Consider the following 17938-nt stretch of genomic DNA (forward strand, 5'->3'; position numbering starts at 1 on the left):
TCTTATTTAAAAAAAATTATAGGAACTGATCACCATTAGATCTATACTATAATGATAAGAACTATTAGATTATTAGGGTAATTTTTGTGATGGGTTATTTAAAATCAAACATGCAATTCCACTTTTACAAATCTCTTAGTGTATTTGATTTTGAACGAGAGGTTTTAATTGAACAAAAAAACTAAGAATTTTATTGGGGATTATCATTTATTTTTACTTTAAAGTTGAATGTTGGTTTAATTTCTTAAGACTTTATATATTATATTGTGGGATAGTTTGTAATTTGATTGATTTCTTTTGCTTATTGATAGAGTTATATAATTATATATTACATCAAAGACTTGAATGTATTCAAAAAATTACAGGGTTACGTATTCATTTTGAAACCGAATAGAAGCGATAACCGAATCGATTCATTTCGGACCCGGATCCGCTCAGGTCCTATCTTGAAAAATACAAAACCTGAACCAAATAATTAACATGAGTTGGATCTCGGGTCTAAAAATAATTAATTAAGACCCGAGCACCACTATACTCTTTACCTATTGATATATGTCCTTTTTGTTAACCATAGTTAATTAACAAACAAATTTCCGAAAATTACAAATTTTATCATCCTTCGCATTCTCTATTCTCTCTCTTTGCATGCATCCTTTATCTCTCTCACTACATGTATCTTGCCTTGACACTCGTAATAAATCATAGTTTTTTCTCAGTCAACAATCAAACTCTAATCTTAAATTAACCCTAACTCATCCTAAAATCGAGCTCCTTAATTAACGACATATATACTTCCCAGCAAGACCTGATTCCTCTCCAAAATCACACCTCATGCTTATTAAGCATTTAGGCCAACCTCACACCTCGACCCCAAGTCCTCAATGCAACCTTAATCAAAAGACCACAAACCCTCATCAAATTAAGACCACCAGTGGAGTGGGTGCACATAATCATCATAGATTTGAGCGGGTTTATGAGGGAGGAGGAAAGAGTTCAACTACTGTTCATATGGGTTCATTAACCCATTTAACCCATAAATTTGTGAGTGAATTAACGTTGATCTATCTTTTGTTTTTATAAAAGCAAAATAAAAATAAAAATTATATTATATTTTAAATCAGAAAAAGTCTACTTTTATTATGATAAGTTTATATAAATTGTTAATCTTGATTAGACCATAATTTAAAAAAACACATGTCATTTATTTATGAGGTGGGGATGTAGTCGACAACTCATAGGTGATCGACAAAATTTGCTTTCGTCCGTCATGGGCTAAGAGAACGGTGCTAGTAGGGTAAGAGGCCGAAATTAAAAAAGGTTGATATAATTTTTTTTTTGGGATCTGAATATACACGTTGATCCAAAGTTTACATTATCATGAATTTCTTAATCACAATTATTGTCTAATGACAATCGAGTGCAGTCTGCTAAGTGACAAGGTTTTATCTTTAGGCAAATCAGATCTTGTCAGATTGCTAACAAACATGTTACCATGTTACAGACTCTGCACTATGTATAGAGTATACATTTATAGCCAATCATGGTGGTATTTGGTATGCCAATAGTTTCACTTTTTGCAATGGTAACTTCTTTACCACAAGAAAAATCCTGAAATGGTACCTAAATTTGGCGCATATCACTCGTGTTTTGTGTTATTGAAAGACATAAAACCATATCTCTATCATTGATGATGTAAGTATGATCCCCGATCAAATAAGAATAAGTTACGGGATTAGTAAATGAATGTTGTAACTATTGAAAATTATTGTGTTATGACTCAAATTCAAGAATTCCGCCACTTTTGAATCTAAAACAGTAGAACCTATATTTGAATTCGTACAACATTGCCATATTGAACATTGACAGGTGACTCTACTTTCTTAGACAATTGAGTTATTTACGTCACGTTGGCACTAACGTAGATGAAGCTACATAATGAGCTCGTCTTGTTAATCTTATGTTTGTTGTCTCGGATACAACAGTAACTAGGTTACGTAGAACCTTATTTTCATGCGGACATCCTTAGATGGCGTTACAGAATGCTCAAGAAAAAAGAAAAACAAAAACAGAGGGCAAAGATAGTAAAAACTATAAAATGATGGATCAAAAGTGTATTTACACCGTATTTCTGGTGTGCCCAGCCGGACCGACGCCAGAGAGAGAGAGCAGGTTAGTTGAGTTGTCCGTACGCACTGCTTGCCTGGCTGTCACACGCGTCACACCAAAACCAACACCCAAAAAAAAATAAAAAAATCCCGCCATCCGTCTATTATTACATCGCTAACCTCCGAATCTCCCTCCCATATTTCTCTCCCTCGTTAAAAACTCACCTCACTCCCCTCCCCCCTTACCCTAAGATTTAGCCTCTCTCTCTCCTCTCTACTTTCTCTCTCATCCTCTTCCGGCAGCCATGAGAGAGATCCTCCACATTCAGGGCGGCCAATGCGGCAACCAAATCGGCTCCAAGTTCTGGGAGGTCATCTGCGACGAGCACGGCGTCGACCCCACCGGGCGCTACAAAGGCGACGCCTCCTCCGATCTCCAGCTCGAGAGGATCAACGTCTACTACAATGAGGCCTCCGGCGGCAGGTACGTCCCACGCGCCGTCCTCATGGATCTCGAGCCCGGTACCATGGACAGCATCAGATCCGGGCCGTTTGGCCAGATCTTCCGTCCCGATAACTTCGTCTTTGGTCAGTCCGGCGCCGGCAACAACTGGGCGAAAGGTCACTACACCGAGGGTGCTGAGCTCATCGACTCCGTTCTCGACGTTGTTCGTAAGGAGGCTGAGAATTGCGACTGTCTTCAAGGTATTGATTTCAGCTTCGTTTTTATTCGATTTGTAAATGCTTATGAATTTGATTATATGTGATGCTTGATTTTTTGTGGTTCTTCAAATCAAAGTAACTGTATGAAATGTTGATCAATAACTATATATGCATCAATCATCTCTTATATCAAATCGACTAACGACTGTAGAAAGATGAGCGTTGCTGAGTATGAGCCTCATTCCTACATTTTAACCGTTTTGTAGTGGCAGTGTGGCGGTTGGTTTTTTTTTTTGTTTTAGTTCATTGTTCACTTCATAGTTCATAGGGTTTAAAATGATGCTGATCATGTTGGTCAGGACCAAAAGAAGGATTCTAAATTTGTTGGTTACTTTTTGTTTGTATCGTAAATCTGAATTTTGTTGATGCTCATTCTGGATCTGATAATTGAAGGTGAAATTGGCCGGCACTGCCATGTGGGTTTTGGATTTATTATATTACTTTCTTGCTGTAGGGGTAAAAACTATTTGACGAGGTTGATTGCATCTGGCTTTATATAATTCAGGGCTGAGTTGGTTATGGGCTCCTTGTTTGCCTTGAGTGGGCCAGATCAGGACTGCTGCGGTCTTAATCTACACTCTGTGGGCACCCACTTTGTGATTCTTATTAAAAAATTTCGGACTTTTACTTTTCTAAGTGTGATCATGATGTGATTGCCCAACAAAGTTGGGTTTTCACCTGACCGACATTATACCGCTTTCTCTTTTCAACTTTACCCAAGCAGTAAATCTTTTGATTAGTGTTCTTCTGGTCTTTTGTATATTTGCTTTAAGGTTTTGGTGCATACTGTTAGCTAACTGTATCTCTGTAGAACATATCTGTAGAAGTACATGTATGACCGTATTTAAGGACATAGCTACATACGGGCTACAGTAGCCCACCTAAAATTACTAAAAAACTTGTATTTATAGTTAAATTTTAGTGTAAAACCTTAAATTTTAAATAAGCTCACTCTAAATTTCGATATATTGATAAATAATCGTAAATTTTTTTCTAGCCAACCCATTATGAAATCTTGGCTCCGTCTTTAACCGTGTTTCCTCGCACAGTTCCATTGCACTTGCTGGTTCAGGATTAATATGTATTATGATGATTAATCGTTCCTTTTGGGTAATGTATGTATCAGGTTTCCAAGTGTGCCACTCACTTGGAGGAGGGACTGGTTCTGGCATGGGAACCCTTCTGATATCAAAGATAAGAGAGGAATACCCTGACAGGATGATGCTTACATTCTCTGTGTTCCCATCTCCAAAGGTGTCGGACACTGTTGTGGAACCATACAATGCCACTCTTTCAGTGCACCAGTTGGTAGAGAATGCTGATGAGTGCATGGTTCTAGATAATGAAGCTCTTTACGACATTTGCTTCAGAACTTTAAAGCTCAGTACCCCAAGCTGTGAGTTTCAATCTTTTCTTGTTTCAGATCGATTGTTGTAATGTGAAATCCAATTGTTATGTTAGTTATACTTGCTAGTTACCCTTGCTGATTTTCAATTCTGGATTGCAGTTGGTGACCTGAACCATTTGATTTCTGCAACTATGAGTGGTGTCACTTGCTGCCTAAGGTTCCCTGGTCAGCTGAACTCAGATCTCCGGAAGCTGGCTGTCAATCTCATTCCATTCCCACGTCTTCACTTTTTCATGGTTGGGTTTGCCCCACTCACTTCTCGCGGTTCCCAGCAGTACATCTCCCTCACTGTGCCGGAGCTGACTCAGCAAATGTGGGATGCCAAGAACATGATGTGTGCTGCTGACCCTCGCCACGGAAGGTACCTGACAGCTTCGGCCATGTTCAGGGGTAAGATGAGCACCAAAGAGGTGGACGAACAGATGATCAATGTGCAGAACAAGAACTCTTCCTACTTTGTTGAGTGGATTCCTCACAACGTTAAGTCCAGCGTGTGTGACATTCCTCCCCTCGGATTGAAAATGGCATCTACCTTTGTTGGTAACTCTACCTCAATCCAGGAGATGTTCAGGAGAGTGAGCGAGCAGTTCACAGCTATGTTCAGGCGCAAGGCCTTTTTACATTGGTACACCGGAGAAGGTATGGACGAGATGGAGTTCACTGAAGCTGAGAGTAACATGAATGATTTGGTCGCCGAGTACCAGCAATACCAGGATGCTACGGTTGATGATGAAGGAGAGTATGAGGAGGATGCTGTTGAAGGTGAATATGAGGACTAAACGACCTAATACGTGTGATATATAGAACCTGAAAGGGAAAGGGGTTGTGATTTTGTGGTGAAGGGTCCGCTCTGAATACTCATGTTTGTTTTCTAGGTCCCCTTTCTGCCTTTTCACTCTTATTGTTCTTGCATATTGTCTCAGCTTTATTTGGTCGACTGGTTAATAGAGTATAAGTTGTTGTAAGACAACATTGTGTGGTTGTTCTTTCTGAAGTATGCAATAAGAAACGTCAGTTTTGCGTTGGGGATCGATTTGTATATCGGTATTGTCCTCCTTTCATCATCTGTAAATATTACCAGTGAATATCGATGCATTGCTAATTCCGACATTCTAAAAGAGGAAGAACTCGCTGCCGATTTGTATATCGGTACTGTTCTTCCTCTTTTCCGCTTGTGTCCGGTTATTTTACAAAATGAGAACAAGGAACAACCTAATGAGAGACTCTGAAGCTAAAACTTAAATCAGAATTTGCAGGTAAAAAACAAAGGCAAAAAAGAACCAGAAAATAAAAACAAGAGACAAATAGTAGATTTCAAATCACCCACAAGAATGTCGATTTTCTTTATCTGGGGATCTTCAGATAGAACACTAAATTTTGGAGTGGTAAACACAAAAGCGCATCAGAGTCATGGAAGTATGAGGTGCAACACCGCTCGCATCATATTAAACTGCGAGCTTCTCATACCGGAAAATTCTCATCATTTGCATCACTATTCTATTCTATAACCCCAATTCCTATATTATTATACAGAAACAGAAGAGATAGACTGGGAGAATTGAAATAAACAATAGCGTTTGACCATCAGATTGAGGATGAAGGAACCAGAGAAAGGAGGCAGCTAGCTGCTGAAGCATTTTCTTGTTATAAAGAGACTAGTTATATGGAAGCATTGGTGATAGGGTTAGTTCCGGTATTAGATTGGGCTTCTATGGACTAGTATACTACTTTGGGCCTCACGAAACAAAGCAAAACTAGATTCCTTGGGCTATACTAACGAGGGCTTGCTGAAGCATTACCAACTGGAAGTCTGGAACACATGGAACTGTTGCTAAACTGGTTATAGTTTCCGGGGAACATTGATTCATGGGTGAGCAAACATGAATTAGTTACTGGAAACTACAGCTATACACCATGAAAGCAGCAAAATATCTCCAAAGAACATAATTTTTATTAAGGTCAAATGTTTAAAACATCAATTAGATTACAATATATCCCAAAGCCGCAACTGATCGAAGAACCCATTTGGTGCTTCAGCAGTGCTAGAACTCTCTTATCCTTTTACGTCAACCTCAAATAACCAATCTGGATATCAAAGACAGGGTCGAAACACCAATTCGATGCCTCTGTTGCCCCTTTGCCCTACACCTTAAATCATCTCTAAGTAAAAAAGAATACACCACACTTCACATAAAAATACTCACTACTGGACTGGGAGCAGGAACTAAAGAACCCACATATCACCCTCTGCAACACTAAAAGTCTTGACTATGTCTTCGACCTAAAAGAGAGGTTCTTTTTTCTCTATTTTTCTGATATCTCTCCTGCCTTCTTTGTTTAGACTTGGCCTTGTCAAAAAGAGTCTTGGTATCCGCAGAGGAGGCCCAATTCTGGTTAGGAAAAGGAGAGCCGTAATCATAGACAAGAACTGACCCTCCGTTGCTATTGCTTACCAATCTCACCGCAGTAGCATTGACAATGTTAGATGGCAAAGAGGTTGAGGCCACTTGAGTGGTAGATGCTAGGTAACCATGATTCTCACTAATTACTGCTTTTCGAATTTGAGCTGTGCGATTGCATATGCTGGTTTGATACTGATGCCGAGCAATTTGTTGATGATAATGCTCTTGTTCAACGATTGTAGGGGCACAAATGACTATCGATGTCGGTACCAATGTGGGTTGGCCTAATTGCATATCAAGATTCAAATTTTCTTCCTCAATTTTCATTTGAGATTCTTTCTGAATCAACGTTTGCTTTTCAAGCTGTCAACATAACGTAACCAAATTAAAACAGAGTTCAACTTTAACCATTCCAACAAAATGACATATCAAAATATATGGTGAAGAGATACAAGTTCAGTAAAAAGCACCTCTTGCTTCCTTGATTGCAATACCATTTTAAAGTCAATCAGCTTCTCTTTATAGTCCTTCACCTTCTGTATCTCCTGATTTAGTTAGTACAAAGAAAATTATCATTTTCAGTCGCACAAGAAACTTCTGAAAGATAGAAAGATGATCGGTTTAGTAAAATTGGGCAAAAAGACAAAAGATAGGATTTACGGGAATGACTCACTTTTTGTAGCACATCTTTGCGCTTTAGACATCTATCTATCACCTCCTGCCATTCTTCTCTTTTCTACAGTGTCAAGAATCATGGACTATAAGTCAAAACAGGTAAAATAGCACGTACCAAAGTAACCCAAATTACCATAAAACTAAAATAAAAAATTAAAACCAGAAAGATAAAAAAAATTACAGCAAAAAAAAAAAAAACAAGAAGATAATGGCTGCTACACAACCGAAACAGAAGTAGAGGGTTTGAAAGAAACAACAAGACGATAAAGACCTACCCTCTTGCAACCAGTCACCACTTTCCTTCTCGACTGACTCGGCTTCTCATCGGACTCAAACGACAGCGGCGTGCTGGGGCTCGACCTCTCGGCCTTACCAACATTATCCGCCGCAACTTTCGACCCAATATTCGGGGAAGACGAGAGCGACGGCAGCCGGGACTTGTTCACTTTCTGGTCTTGTACGACGAGGGCAGATCTCTTCTTCTTGTGGCCCCACGGGACCCGAATTCGGGGGCGGTAGTCCAATTCGGAGATGATGTCGGGAAGTCCCACCAAGATTTCGGCGATTTCAAACTCCCGTTGTGAGAAGTACGAGGCATAGTACTCTTGGACGGGCTCCATTGTTTTTGCTTCTTGTTCTACTTCCATTGATCACAACTCTCTAAACTCAATAGATTTTAGGTCTGGAACTCTTTGCTCTCTGTGTAAAGATGGTTAGGGCAAAACGGCCAGGGGATTGAAAGAGAGGAGGAGGAAGAGGATGGATGGATGGATTAGAGTCTAAACCTGAGTTGCTTGGAGACGGGGGTAATTTTTTTTTTGTGCTATATAAATGGGGGAAGGGAAAACCTTCGAGAGGATCCAGGGAGTGACACGTGTTGACTGGAGATGCAGATTGGGCGTTTTTTTATTTTCTGTTTTTTTTGCTAGGGTTTATGGACAATGAAGTCCAAACGCCGAATTCGTGTGGGAATTGGTTTACCTACCTTTTTTCTGATTTTAAGGGCGTTGAGATGTTCCCAACACTGGTTACACATATTTACAACGACCGGGAAATTATGGCAAAATAGAAAATGTTCTTGTAACAAAGAAGAAATTTGTGAGCCTCGTACTCATGTACGCGGGAGTAATTTACGTTTGAAATAAATTAACATACGGATGTGATTTCCCGTCACCATATTCTTACATCATAAAAGCACAAATATTGATTCAAACACAATTCCATACGTACTATTAGTGATAATAATACTTTATAAACTCGGACCTTTCCCATTGTAAGATTTTCTTACACAAAAGAATGGGTGGTAGTAGCGGCATGAGACTGGACAAGATGATCAGAGGCCAACTTATGGTGAAGCCGTGACAACATGCCATGGGGATGGGCTGCCGTATGACATTGGTTATTTCTCTGAGAGGAGTTGGTTCGGTGTTCTTGTAACGATGGTTCCAAAATTTTAAGTCGATGGACCTCGAACTCAACAACGATGGTTTGGTGTCAGTTACTTCTTCCAAGCCTAGTGGCTTTGGTGGTGAAACAATGGTGAAGGCACCAAGGACTTTCTTGGGCATGGTGGATCGAGCTTAAGTTCTTTTGAGAAAAAAAAATGAAAGAGGTGCGCAACTAAACAAGTTAATTCTTCACGTTCTCTTAATCTCTTTGCTTGGAATAAGTTTGTATGCACTATTAGTTCGTATTATATGTCCTTTTGAGAATCCCTCTACGTACTTAGAATATATTGTTACGCACTATGAGTTTGTAATTTGTAGGGTAAGATTTTCAAAATGTGATAGAGACTTAGAACGACTCAAATGATGTAATATATTATGGATTACCGATATCTGATGCAACCTGTTTCGGGGTATGATATGATTTACTTTCCCCTACGATTTTCTTTTCATTGATTCTTTTGTCCCTCCTATATTAAAACGCATAAAATTAATGGGATTTTCTTTCCTTAACTTGAAATCCACAGCCTCATCGTGGGCGTTGTTGGAGAGGAGAAATCACACATCTAAGAAGTGACAAAGAAAATAAAGCTTATAAGTGGGTGGATAATAACCAATTGTACCGAGGCTTTTTGTGATCAAAACCCAACACCTGTGAGGTGGCTAAGTTGGGACAATATCGGTACAGTTGGTCCACAGGCCACGCTTGTCGCTGTTTAACATGGTATCAGAACGGGTCCCTCTCCAGTCGCGCATCCAATCTTTCGTGGGCCCGAGTTGGGTGCCACTTTGTCATGCCATCGAGGATTTCCGATTGGATGGCCACTAAGTGTCGTTGATTACTGGACCTTAGTTTCTTTCATCCCAGTATGTGGGATGTTAATCTGTCACGTGCAGACCTAAAAATTAGGTTGCACGTGAGGGGGCGTGTTGGAGAGGAGAGATCCCACATCTAAGAAGTGACAAAGAAAATAAAGCTTATAAGTGGGTGGATAATAACCAATTGTACCGAGGCTTTTTGTGATCAAAACCCAACACCTGTGAGGTGGCTAAGTTGGGACAATATCGATACAGTTGGTCCACAGGCCACGCTTGTCGCTGTTTAACAGGCGTTGTTAAATAAGGTAGGTTTGAGTTGGGCTTGTAAAAGTTTGCGAGTCTATAGCAGCAGTGTCGTTCTTCACCGCCGGTTCAAATAAAAGGAAGAACAAATTACTGTCAGTCTGTCATTTCCTTTCTATTTCCTCTCTTTCAATCACACCAGATGCCACAATATACGCATAGTTCATCCCCTCTGTGATTCTCGGCGTATATCTTGCTTAATTCAAGACTTGTGCCAGCCAACATCCCACTGCTCCCATTCATCGCCGATCATGCACGACGAGGATAGATGTGATGACTGGCGGTGCGCGGCGTTGAGCAATCCGGTGCTTTATTTGGCCTCCGCGTTCATGGCCGTGTTCCTTTTCCTGCGGCTGGCTCTCTCTCTCTGGATTTTCTACGAGCAGCGGAAGATGGCTCAACAACACGATCATATGTTATCATCAGCTTCACAAGACTCGGAGACTAATGGGATGGCTACTAGTGATACTATGGATCATATTCATCAAAGAGAATGGGAATTGGAGAGTGTTAATGGTGGTGGTGAGGCTAGCAATTGCAAGGAAGCCAAGGTTCCCGACGATAGAGTTTTGGTGATAATGGCCGGTAATGAAAAACCTACCTTCTTGGCCACTCCAATGTGACTGTGGCGGCTGAGGGCCTGAGGCTATATATGGGGATGGGATCTAATTCTAACCTAAGCTGATGCGTTGTAGTTTAGTTCTAGCTGTATGGTTGTTTGAGGCTAGAAGAAAAACGATGATAGAGATATACCCCAAAATTTGAATGAATGAATAATATGCGATGAGTTCGACCTACTGTAATTTTTTCTTTTCATGTTTTTGTTATTGATCCAACTTATGTTTGAGGAGGCGCATTACTACATTAGGTTTTGGAATTCATTTAGGATCTATCACGGCTCGTGGTGACAGACCTGTGCACAGAGCAAGTCTATAAGAATGGGCACCGATTCTTCTACCTCTGTTGGAGATTTAGGTGCTACAATTAAATTGAGAAATTTCAAAACAAGAGAAGATATTGTGTTCCACAGGTGCATCCGCTCAAAGAAGACTTTGAACATGGCATACAATGCATTTATGTTTGCAGCACAGATCTTGAAATGCTTACATCTCTGATAAATACAGAAACTAACAAGCGATCGATCATTAACTGGGAAGATCTTTGCCAGTTTATTCTAATAGGATACAGACTACATAAACTGATCAATATCAAAATTCTAACAAGATTAGTTACGGGTCCTTCTAGTTCTTAAAATGACGATGCCATAAGATGAAATAAGTCTGATAACACTGAAGGAATAAATCATGCCATCAGAATACAGAGTAGCATAACAAGGTGAATGGCTACAATTTGTTAATGAGATTAAGATTAAGCTGCATTCTTTTTCTTTGGTCTGTTGGACATCACGTAGTCATCATCATCAGACACAAAGTCATCATCAGACTCGCTCTCTGAGCTTTCATCATCTTTCTTCCGCTTCTTAGATGCTGGTGTTGGCTTCTTTTTATTTGAAGAAACTGGGGTTGCTGGAGTTTTTTTCTTTACAGTAACCGATGTTGTGGTCTTCTTTACCAAAGCTCCACCTCTAGTTGCAGTACTGACTGTTGTGGACTTCCTTCCCGAAGCCACAACTTTGATTGGAGTACTGACCTTCTGAAGCTGACGATTCTTCTGCTTCTTCTCAAACACTTTATTTGCCTCTTCTTTAGATAACAAGCCCGACTCCATCAGCCTGTATTTACAATAACAACTTTTAGATTCATGAGTTTATAGAAGCAACCAGTCAACAGGAAGAATACCAGAGATGTCAAATTGGAGTAACTCAATTATTTTCTTGGAGGTCTAGTACACAAGGCTCTGCTCAGAGTGAAACTCCAGGGTGGAGAAATTATGTTCCTCACTTTAACCTCTTAAACTTTACGCCTTACGGTTGCCACCAAGGCTTCAAACTTTGGCATCACAAATAGGAGGTATACATTTTATCCATACAAGTACAAACACAAAGCAAAACATAAGCATGTTAAGAAAGCAAAATGTCGGATGACAGATGGTGAGAGACCTGAGAGACTTCTCTAATGATTTTGTTTAGCCTTATGTACAGAATACAACAGACATGCATAAGAGCTTTGTATTACAACTCCAATATTACATAGTTATGCACCTTTGCAAAGTAAGAAACTTTGACGATCAAATTGGTCACATACATGAACACAAAATGCCACAGAAACATATAAATATCAAGCACGGCTAACAAACAAACAAAGAAATTGGCGACTTGGAAGATCAGAAATTCTTCCCTGTGGTTCAATGCCATTGTTTTGGTATGCAAACATACATAGCTATCAGAAAACAATGCTAGACATACTAACATATAGGTATCCTACAAACCATGCTGCCTAAACACAAACAGAAGAATCAAATCACATAAACCACACATAAAATTGTGTTCAGAAGTACCAACAAACCTTGTAATATAAATCTATCATCTGCACAGCTACCTCAGCAAGCTAAAAGAGTCTTGCAAAATTGAACAAGCAGGAGAAAAACTACTTACCAAACCTGTGCCATTTCACTATTGGGAAGCTGCTCATAAAGCGTCTCATAGAAAATCCGGAGTGGGTCTCTCTGAAATTCCCCAAATGCAACAAAACAATTACTCACAAGTAAGTTGTAACTTATTCTCATCCCCCTAGAGCTATAATCAATGGAAAGCAAACACAATGTACCTCCTCAGGAGCGTCTCTCTTCTGACCAGGCAAATCATACACCTTCTTGTCCCTCTTCTTCTTCTTCTCCGGTGTCGCCGACGCCTCTTCTCTCTTCCTCTTCAAATTCTTCATCACCCAAACAAAAAAAAACCCACATTAATCAGTCAAACTCAACACAAAGTTAAAAACTTCAAAACCTTCAAACACAAAAAAGCTTAGAAACCTTGTCATGCTTGGAATTGGAGCTCTTCTTAGCTAAGGGCTTATCATCATCACTATCAAGCTCCCTCTCTTCCTTCTTAACCGGCGCTTTTCTCGCATTGGTGCGAGCAATTGGCTTCTCATCCTCATCAAAATCACTGTCGCTATCTTCCTTCTTCGCAATTGGTTTTCTGGGCCTGGGATTGGGCTTAGGGTTCTCGGAACCGTTGTGGAGCTCTTCTTTCTTCACCTTCGGCTTGGCATTGGCACTCCCATTTTGCTTCTTCTTGCGCATCAACGAACCCAGCGACGTGTCGTCGTCGTCGGAGGCCATCGGTTTTTAGGGTTTCACGGCGGGTTTTCAGAAATTGGGAGCGAAAAAGGTGGAGTCTTATTGGGAGTGTGGAGGACGAGGGTTCGAATAGGAAACCCCTCCGTTTTCACGGTTCCCAATTTGAGACGTTTTGATCAAAAACCCTAAATCAAATAGGGAAGCAAGCACCACCCAGAAAGTTACTTGTCGGCCCAATAAGGCCCAATAGGGTAGCTCATGTGCGGCCCAAAGGTGACTGTGGTAACTTGGTCTTGGTGTTCCAATTGGTTTGATGTTCATTTTGAATTTATTTCTGCAAAAGTATCTGGTATATAATCACATTGTACATATTTTCGATTTAAGACTAATGAAAGGATCACATTCTCATCTTTAGTTCACATCAATTTCAGGTTGTGTAATCTGAATATCCGATATATATACTGTATCAAGTATCAACTATGACACGGAAATATAACGTAACAGTGCTTTTGAAGCAAGATGTTGTGAACATGCATGCAGAGAACTCTATATATCTCCTCAACATTTCGAGCTTTCGAATTTGTCGTCTCCATTTCCGGCCCTCCTCATTTCCATTCCAAATTTACAAGGCAAAAGTTGTAGCCACAGTTAACTGAAACAATGTTTCCTCACTCTCAAGAATTCCAATATTCCATAATACATGTTTACACCGTCTTTGATTGGTGTCGCATCACAGCAATAAGAGCATATCCAAACTTTCCTTGAAGATTTGCAACCGATCATTAAGAATATAATCATTCCCTCCCTCTATACGCGTCATTCCTGCATATGACACAGTGTGAATCACCATTTTCGCATCAATCGGTGGGCATATATCCATAAAGAATTGAACCGCATAGGGCGATTCTGGATAGAATCATCAGAAACAGAACTTATGCCAAAGCATTATATGCATTATTATCATCAGGTCACATTTTAACAACAAGTATCTAAAGCTTCTTGACTATATATACAACAGCACCCTCAGGTCACATTTAACACTAACAAATATCAAGCCTGAATTATCGTGAAGAAGTTAACAGAAAGATATACATATTTCATTTCTAATGGAGCCTGCCGTGATTGAGAGAAAGGGATCATCAGGGAAGCTAGGGTGGACAGAGGAAACGCTGGCCTCCATGTCTGCACCTCCTTCTCCTCTGCTTGCCCTAGTTGGCATAGTCGTCATGCTATTGTACCTATCATCTTACGCAAACTACAAGTCCCAGATGCACCAGACTAAAGCTAGTTTCAATCTTTTTCTCTTGTTCTTGCCTATGATATTGATATTTCTGGCCTATTATATGACCAAGTATGGGAGGTTTATGAGTCCGGCGACGAAGGCGACGGTGGTTGATGATCAGTCCGGCGCGTCGCCTTGGGGGGTTAGTTTGTTTCTGGGGCTCATGCTGGTCTTGGTTTCTTATCATTCTTATTTTCAGTCCAAGTGGTGGCCGTTCTGGGGTTCTTATTAGTTGGTTCATTATCGACCAACCTTTTGAGTGTGTTTTTGTTACATATCTAGGGTCGCGATTAGCAAGTAGTTTTGAGTATACAACTGCTTCATGTACTCTGATTTTGGATTGTAATAGTTCATGGTATTATTATTCAGTGAAACATTGATGGGCTGTAACACTTGTGTGCTTCAAGGCTTTCAATTCATTTCAAGAGTCGATGTAACGCTATTCTCGATCACCAACATTTGCCGGGCTGTGCTATTATTTTTACGATGACCTCAATCTGAGCATGCCATGAATTGTTGAAGAAATATTGAAGATGGTCAGTACTATAATATGAAATCTGGCTCACCATATTCTTGTTTAGACCTTGTAAACATCATTGTTATTAACAGAAGAAAAAATGACAGAACTGAAACAAGGTAATGAGATAACTGAGAGCCTGAGACAAGGTAATGGGATAGCTGAGACAAGCTACAGAGTTGTTGCCATGGTGGGAATTTACACCACAAATGTGAAGGCTAACATATAATGGATGCAGCTACGATCATGTTGCATTCCAAATGCTGTCTGCCATCTATGACAGATCCAAAAGCTACAATCTTACAAGCTGCAAGTTAAAATAGTTATATAACTCGCCCTAGAACCTAAAATCACCGCACGCTTTACATGTAAATAAATCAATACCTACAAATGAAGAGAACAATACAACAGACTATTACCCCCCTCTGGAAGATGATGCCGAAGATTTACTTGATGAAGGAAAATGACTCTTCACTTTCGGTACTTTAAAACTGGACGTGAACAACTTTACAGTTCCCTCAGTTGATGTAACATCATCTCCATTTCTCTTTGAACTGCTCCTCCCCTGGTTATCCATAAACAAACAACTAATGTGAGCTTAAAGGCCAACAAGCATACAGATAGCTTTTGGTTTCTAATATTATATGTGATATGGTATCCTACGCAAAACCCATGCATGAACAACAAGAAAGAGTCATTACGTATACAATGTTCTAATAACTAGATCATGATGCATCTGAGTGTCGGAGCTAGACCCCTTACTAACATCACACTTCAGGGCAAACACATGCTTCACACTTTGAACTCAAGACATCAAAGTACTACCGAAAGTATCACAGAAGCCTACAAATTAAAAGGGAGAAACAAAAACTGTAGTTATAAGAGTAAAAGTACCAGTTTGGTGTTCCTGGAAGGATCAGTAAGTTGTGCAGCAGATGACTCGTTCTTGACTGTCACAACACTTCTATCCAGAGCACCATTTTTGCCTCTCAAGTTATATGCTCGGGTTCGAGCTGAACAATGGTTCAAAACAGGTGTGGCAGAAGCACTAACTGACTTTCTGAATGACTCCAGTTCCCTTACAACTTTAGAATTTTCTTCCTTCAGCTTGGTGAAATCGGTTTCTAACAATGCAATCTTATCATCCTTTTCTTTGTTTGCTGACTGTAACTGCTCCATACTGGCAAGAAGATTCTGTACCTTTTCATTAGCCTGGTCAACTTCAGACTGCTTACTCTTTAGTTTACCATCGTAGTCTTTTTCCATAATATTATACTGATTCCACACAAATTTCTTCTGCGCCAAGAGTGCAGATACCTCATTTCTCTTCTCCAGCGCAAGCTTATCATATTCCTGCTGTAACTTCTTAAGATCATCATCCGAACCTTTAGAAAGCCTCTTTTCTCCGCTTCCTATCCTGGACAACGACTTTACACTGCTATCATTTCTTCCTTTTCGCTTACTGCTCTCCCCGTCTACCTATAATTGATCAGAGCTCAGAACAACACTCCGACACAAACCAACACGAAATTGCAACAGAAACGAGGAACATAGCGATACATACCTTTGGATCACTAGCCCCTTCGGCACGTAATTTAACCCATGTTACGAAATCGTCCAAGTCCCTCTGTAATTCCTCTGCACATACAAAAGACCAGTAGACAATGAGGGCAAAACACACTCACAAACAAGTAGAATTCTCACTTTGGAAGCAATCAAGGTCGAAAACAAACAGATTTAAGTAGCTTAAGTAGACATTGTTTACCAAATTAATCCCTATTCCTCTATCCTTAAAAAAACAGAATAATAATGTGAATTACAAAAAGTAATGTTCACCTTTTTGAAATCTGAAGAGACCAGCCTCTCTTTCCTTCATGCCCAGAAGCAACTCCAATTTGGCCACCTCAACCACACCAACCTTCTCCTGCCTTACCAAATCCGCGTCCAACTACACCACAAAGTACAATAAAACCACACCAATTTCAGATTGAAATCGAACATTTCAAAACCCTAAATTGGAATTGGGGGAAATTGAATTACCTGGGCAATTTGATCCTGCAACAGTCTAACGTTAAAATCCCACTTCTCGTGTTCGGTTCTGATCCGATCCGCAAGCATCTTGCGGTCCTTGGCCATCGTCTCCAGCTGGGACTGCTGCTCCTGTAGAATGTTGACCATGGCGTTGAATATGTGCTCCCAGTTTTGACTTTCCGACGAGGATTTGGAGCGCGTTACGTGACTCATTTTGAAAGATTGGAAGTGAAAGATTGAATCTTTGAGAGGGGCAGAGACGATGAAGAAGAAGACCGTTGGGGAGTGGAAGTGTCTTGCAGAGGTTTGAAGTGGTTTGAACTTTGCAGTGTTTGGTATTTAGATCAACGGTCAATAAGTGAGACTGAACCGATACATCTGGTGACTCTGTTCTCGTTCTATGCTCATAAGATGATTGGGCTCGAGGTGAAGGCCCAAAAGAATGAATGGGGTTCATACTTGCTTCATACTAGTTCATAGCATGATAGAAAGCAATTAGGGGTTTGCCCTTTCAAAAATTATGATCAATTTCTGAAGTTTAGTGGTTCGTTCATGGGAGCTCACGGTGTGAAACACCAGGATGTAATATATAGTAAAAATACAGCTTTCGATATCATAAGGATTCTCTAGGCATTTGGTCTATTGGGTAATCCGTGATCGACTTCTTTTCATTGTCGGATGGAATAGACATCTCAATAGTAGCGATCTCATTACTGGTTTCTATGTGTTTATCATAAGACTTATCTTCACCGTTGGATTATTTGGTTAATAAACTTCCTAATGAATTGGCAATCTCGATAGTAAACAATTTCATTACTAGCTCATGTTTGTTTGTTGGTGAATACTAATCAAGTTTCCGAATTCAACCAATTCATTTCACGTTTAGTATCTCTCTACCTTAACTTTTGGTACTGCAACAAGAGATTCACATAATTCTAACGAAACAAACAATTACAAAATCGTTTTCTACATGTATACCTTATTCAAAAGTATACCTTCCATGTCTTTTTATCAAAAGATGGAAATA

The 17938-nt window shown here is 39.9% G+C and overlaps 4 protein-coding genes across 4 annotated transcripts; 1 reads left to right on the forward strand and 3 right to left on the reverse strand.

Moving 5' to 3' along the window:
* The first annotated feature begins 2347 nt into the window (after positions 1 to 2347).
* Positions 2348 to 5259, forward strand: LOC126785197 (tubulin beta chain-like). Its single transcript, XM_050510811.1, has 3 exons — positions 2348 to 2810; positions 3955 to 4224; positions 4336 to 5259. The coding sequence occupies exons 1-3, from the start codon at positions 2411 to 2413 to the stop codon at positions 5013 to 5015; spliced, it is 1350 nt and encodes a 449-aa protein (XP_050366768.1). The 5' UTR covers positions 2348 to 2410; the 3' UTR covers positions 5016 to 5259.
* Positions 5260 to 6245: 986 nt separating this feature from the next.
* LOC126785199 (uncharacterized) lies at positions 6246 to 8076 on the reverse strand. The gene is made up of 4 exons (XM_050510812.1): positions 7589 to 8076; positions 7312 to 7374; positions 7109 to 7183; positions 6246 to 7001 (listed from the first exon to the last, which is right to left on the reverse strand). The coding sequence occupies exons 1-4, from the start codon at positions 7958 to 7960 to the stop codon at positions 6492 to 6494; spliced, it is 1020 nt and encodes a 339-aa protein (XP_050366769.1). The 5' UTR covers positions 7961 to 8076; the 3' UTR covers positions 6246 to 6491.
* Positions 8077 to 11094: 3018 nt separating this feature from the next.
* LOC126782043 (uncharacterized) lies at positions 11095 to 13226 on the reverse strand. The gene is made up of 4 exons (XM_050507197.1): positions 12812 to 13226; positions 12607 to 12714; positions 12435 to 12505; positions 11095 to 11612 (listed from the first exon to the last, which is right to left on the reverse strand). Exons 1-4 carry the CDS (start codon positions 13121 to 13123, stop codon positions 11249 to 11251), a joined length of 855 nt encoding a protein of 284 aa, XP_050363154.1. The 5' UTR covers positions 13124 to 13226; the 3' UTR covers positions 11095 to 11248.
* Positions 13227 to 15014: 1788 nt separating this feature from the next.
* Positions 15015 to 17209, reverse strand: LOC126782042 (uncharacterized). The gene is made up of 5 exons (XM_050507196.1): positions 16921 to 17209; positions 16717 to 16828; positions 16445 to 16518; positions 15775 to 16359; positions 15015 to 15445 (listed from the first exon to the last, which is right to left on the reverse strand). Exons 1-5 carry the CDS (start codon positions 17122 to 17124, stop codon positions 15296 to 15298), a joined length of 1125 nt encoding a protein of 374 aa, XP_050363153.1. The 5' UTR covers positions 17125 to 17209; the 3' UTR covers positions 15015 to 15295.
* Between the last annotated feature and the right edge of the window lie 729 nt (positions 17210 to 17938).

The sequence above is a fragment of the Argentina anserina genome, chromosome 2, assembly GCF_933775445.1.
Source record: "Argentina anserina chromosome 2, drPotAnse1.1, whole genome shotgun sequence".
Classification (NCBI taxonomy): domain Eukaryota; kingdom Viridiplantae; phylum Streptophyta; class Magnoliopsida; order Rosales; family Rosaceae; genus Argentina; species Argentina anserina.

Coding starts and splice junctions, on each gene's coding strand:
- LOC126785197 (XM_050510811.1), top strand. CDS start 2,411: ATGAGAGAGATCCTCCACATTCAGGGCGGCCAATGCGGCAACCAAATC. Junction 2,811..3,954: donor GAATTGCGACTGTCTTCAAG/GTATTGATTTCA, acceptor TGTATGTATCAG/GTTTCCAAGTGTGCCACTCA. Junction 4,225..4,335: donor AAAGCTCAGTACCCCAAGCT/GTGAGTTTCAAT, acceptor TCTGGATTGCAG/TTGGTGACCTGAACCATTTG.
- LOC126785199 (XM_050510812.1), bottom strand. CDS start 7,960: ATGGAAGTAGAACAAGAAGCAAAAACAATGGAGCCCGTCCAAGAGTAC. Junction 7,375..7,588: donor TGGTGACTGGTTGCAAGAGG/GTAGGTCTTTAT, acceptor TTGACACTGTAG/AAAAGAGAAGAATGGCAGGA. Junction 7,184..7,311: donor GCAAAGATGTGCTACAAAAA/GTGAGTCATTCC, acceptor TAACTAAATCAG/GAGATACAGAAGGTGAAGGA.
- LOC126782043 (XM_050507197.1), bottom strand. CDS start 13,123: ATGGCCTCCGACGACGACGACACGTCGCTGGGTTCGTTGATGCGCAAG. Junction 12,715..12,811: donor CCAATTCCAAGCATGACAAG/GTTTCTAAGCTT, acceptor TGGGTGATGAAG/AATTTGAAGAGGAAGAGAGA. Junction 12,506..12,606: donor AGAGAGACGCTCCTGAGGAG/GTACATTGTGTT, acceptor GGGGAATTTCAG/AGAGACCCACTCCGGATTTT.
- LOC126782042 (XM_050507196.1), bottom strand. CDS start 17,124: ATGAGTCACGTAACGCGCTCCAAATCCTCGTCGGAAAGTCAAAACTGG. Junction 16,829..16,920: donor TGCAGGATCAAATTGCCCAG/GTAATTCAATTT, acceptor TTTGTGGTGTAG/TTGGACGCGGATTTGGTAAG. Junction 16,519..16,716: donor TCTCTTCAGATTTCAAAAAG/GTGAACATTACT, acceptor TTGTATGTGCAG/AGGAATTACAGAGGGACTTG.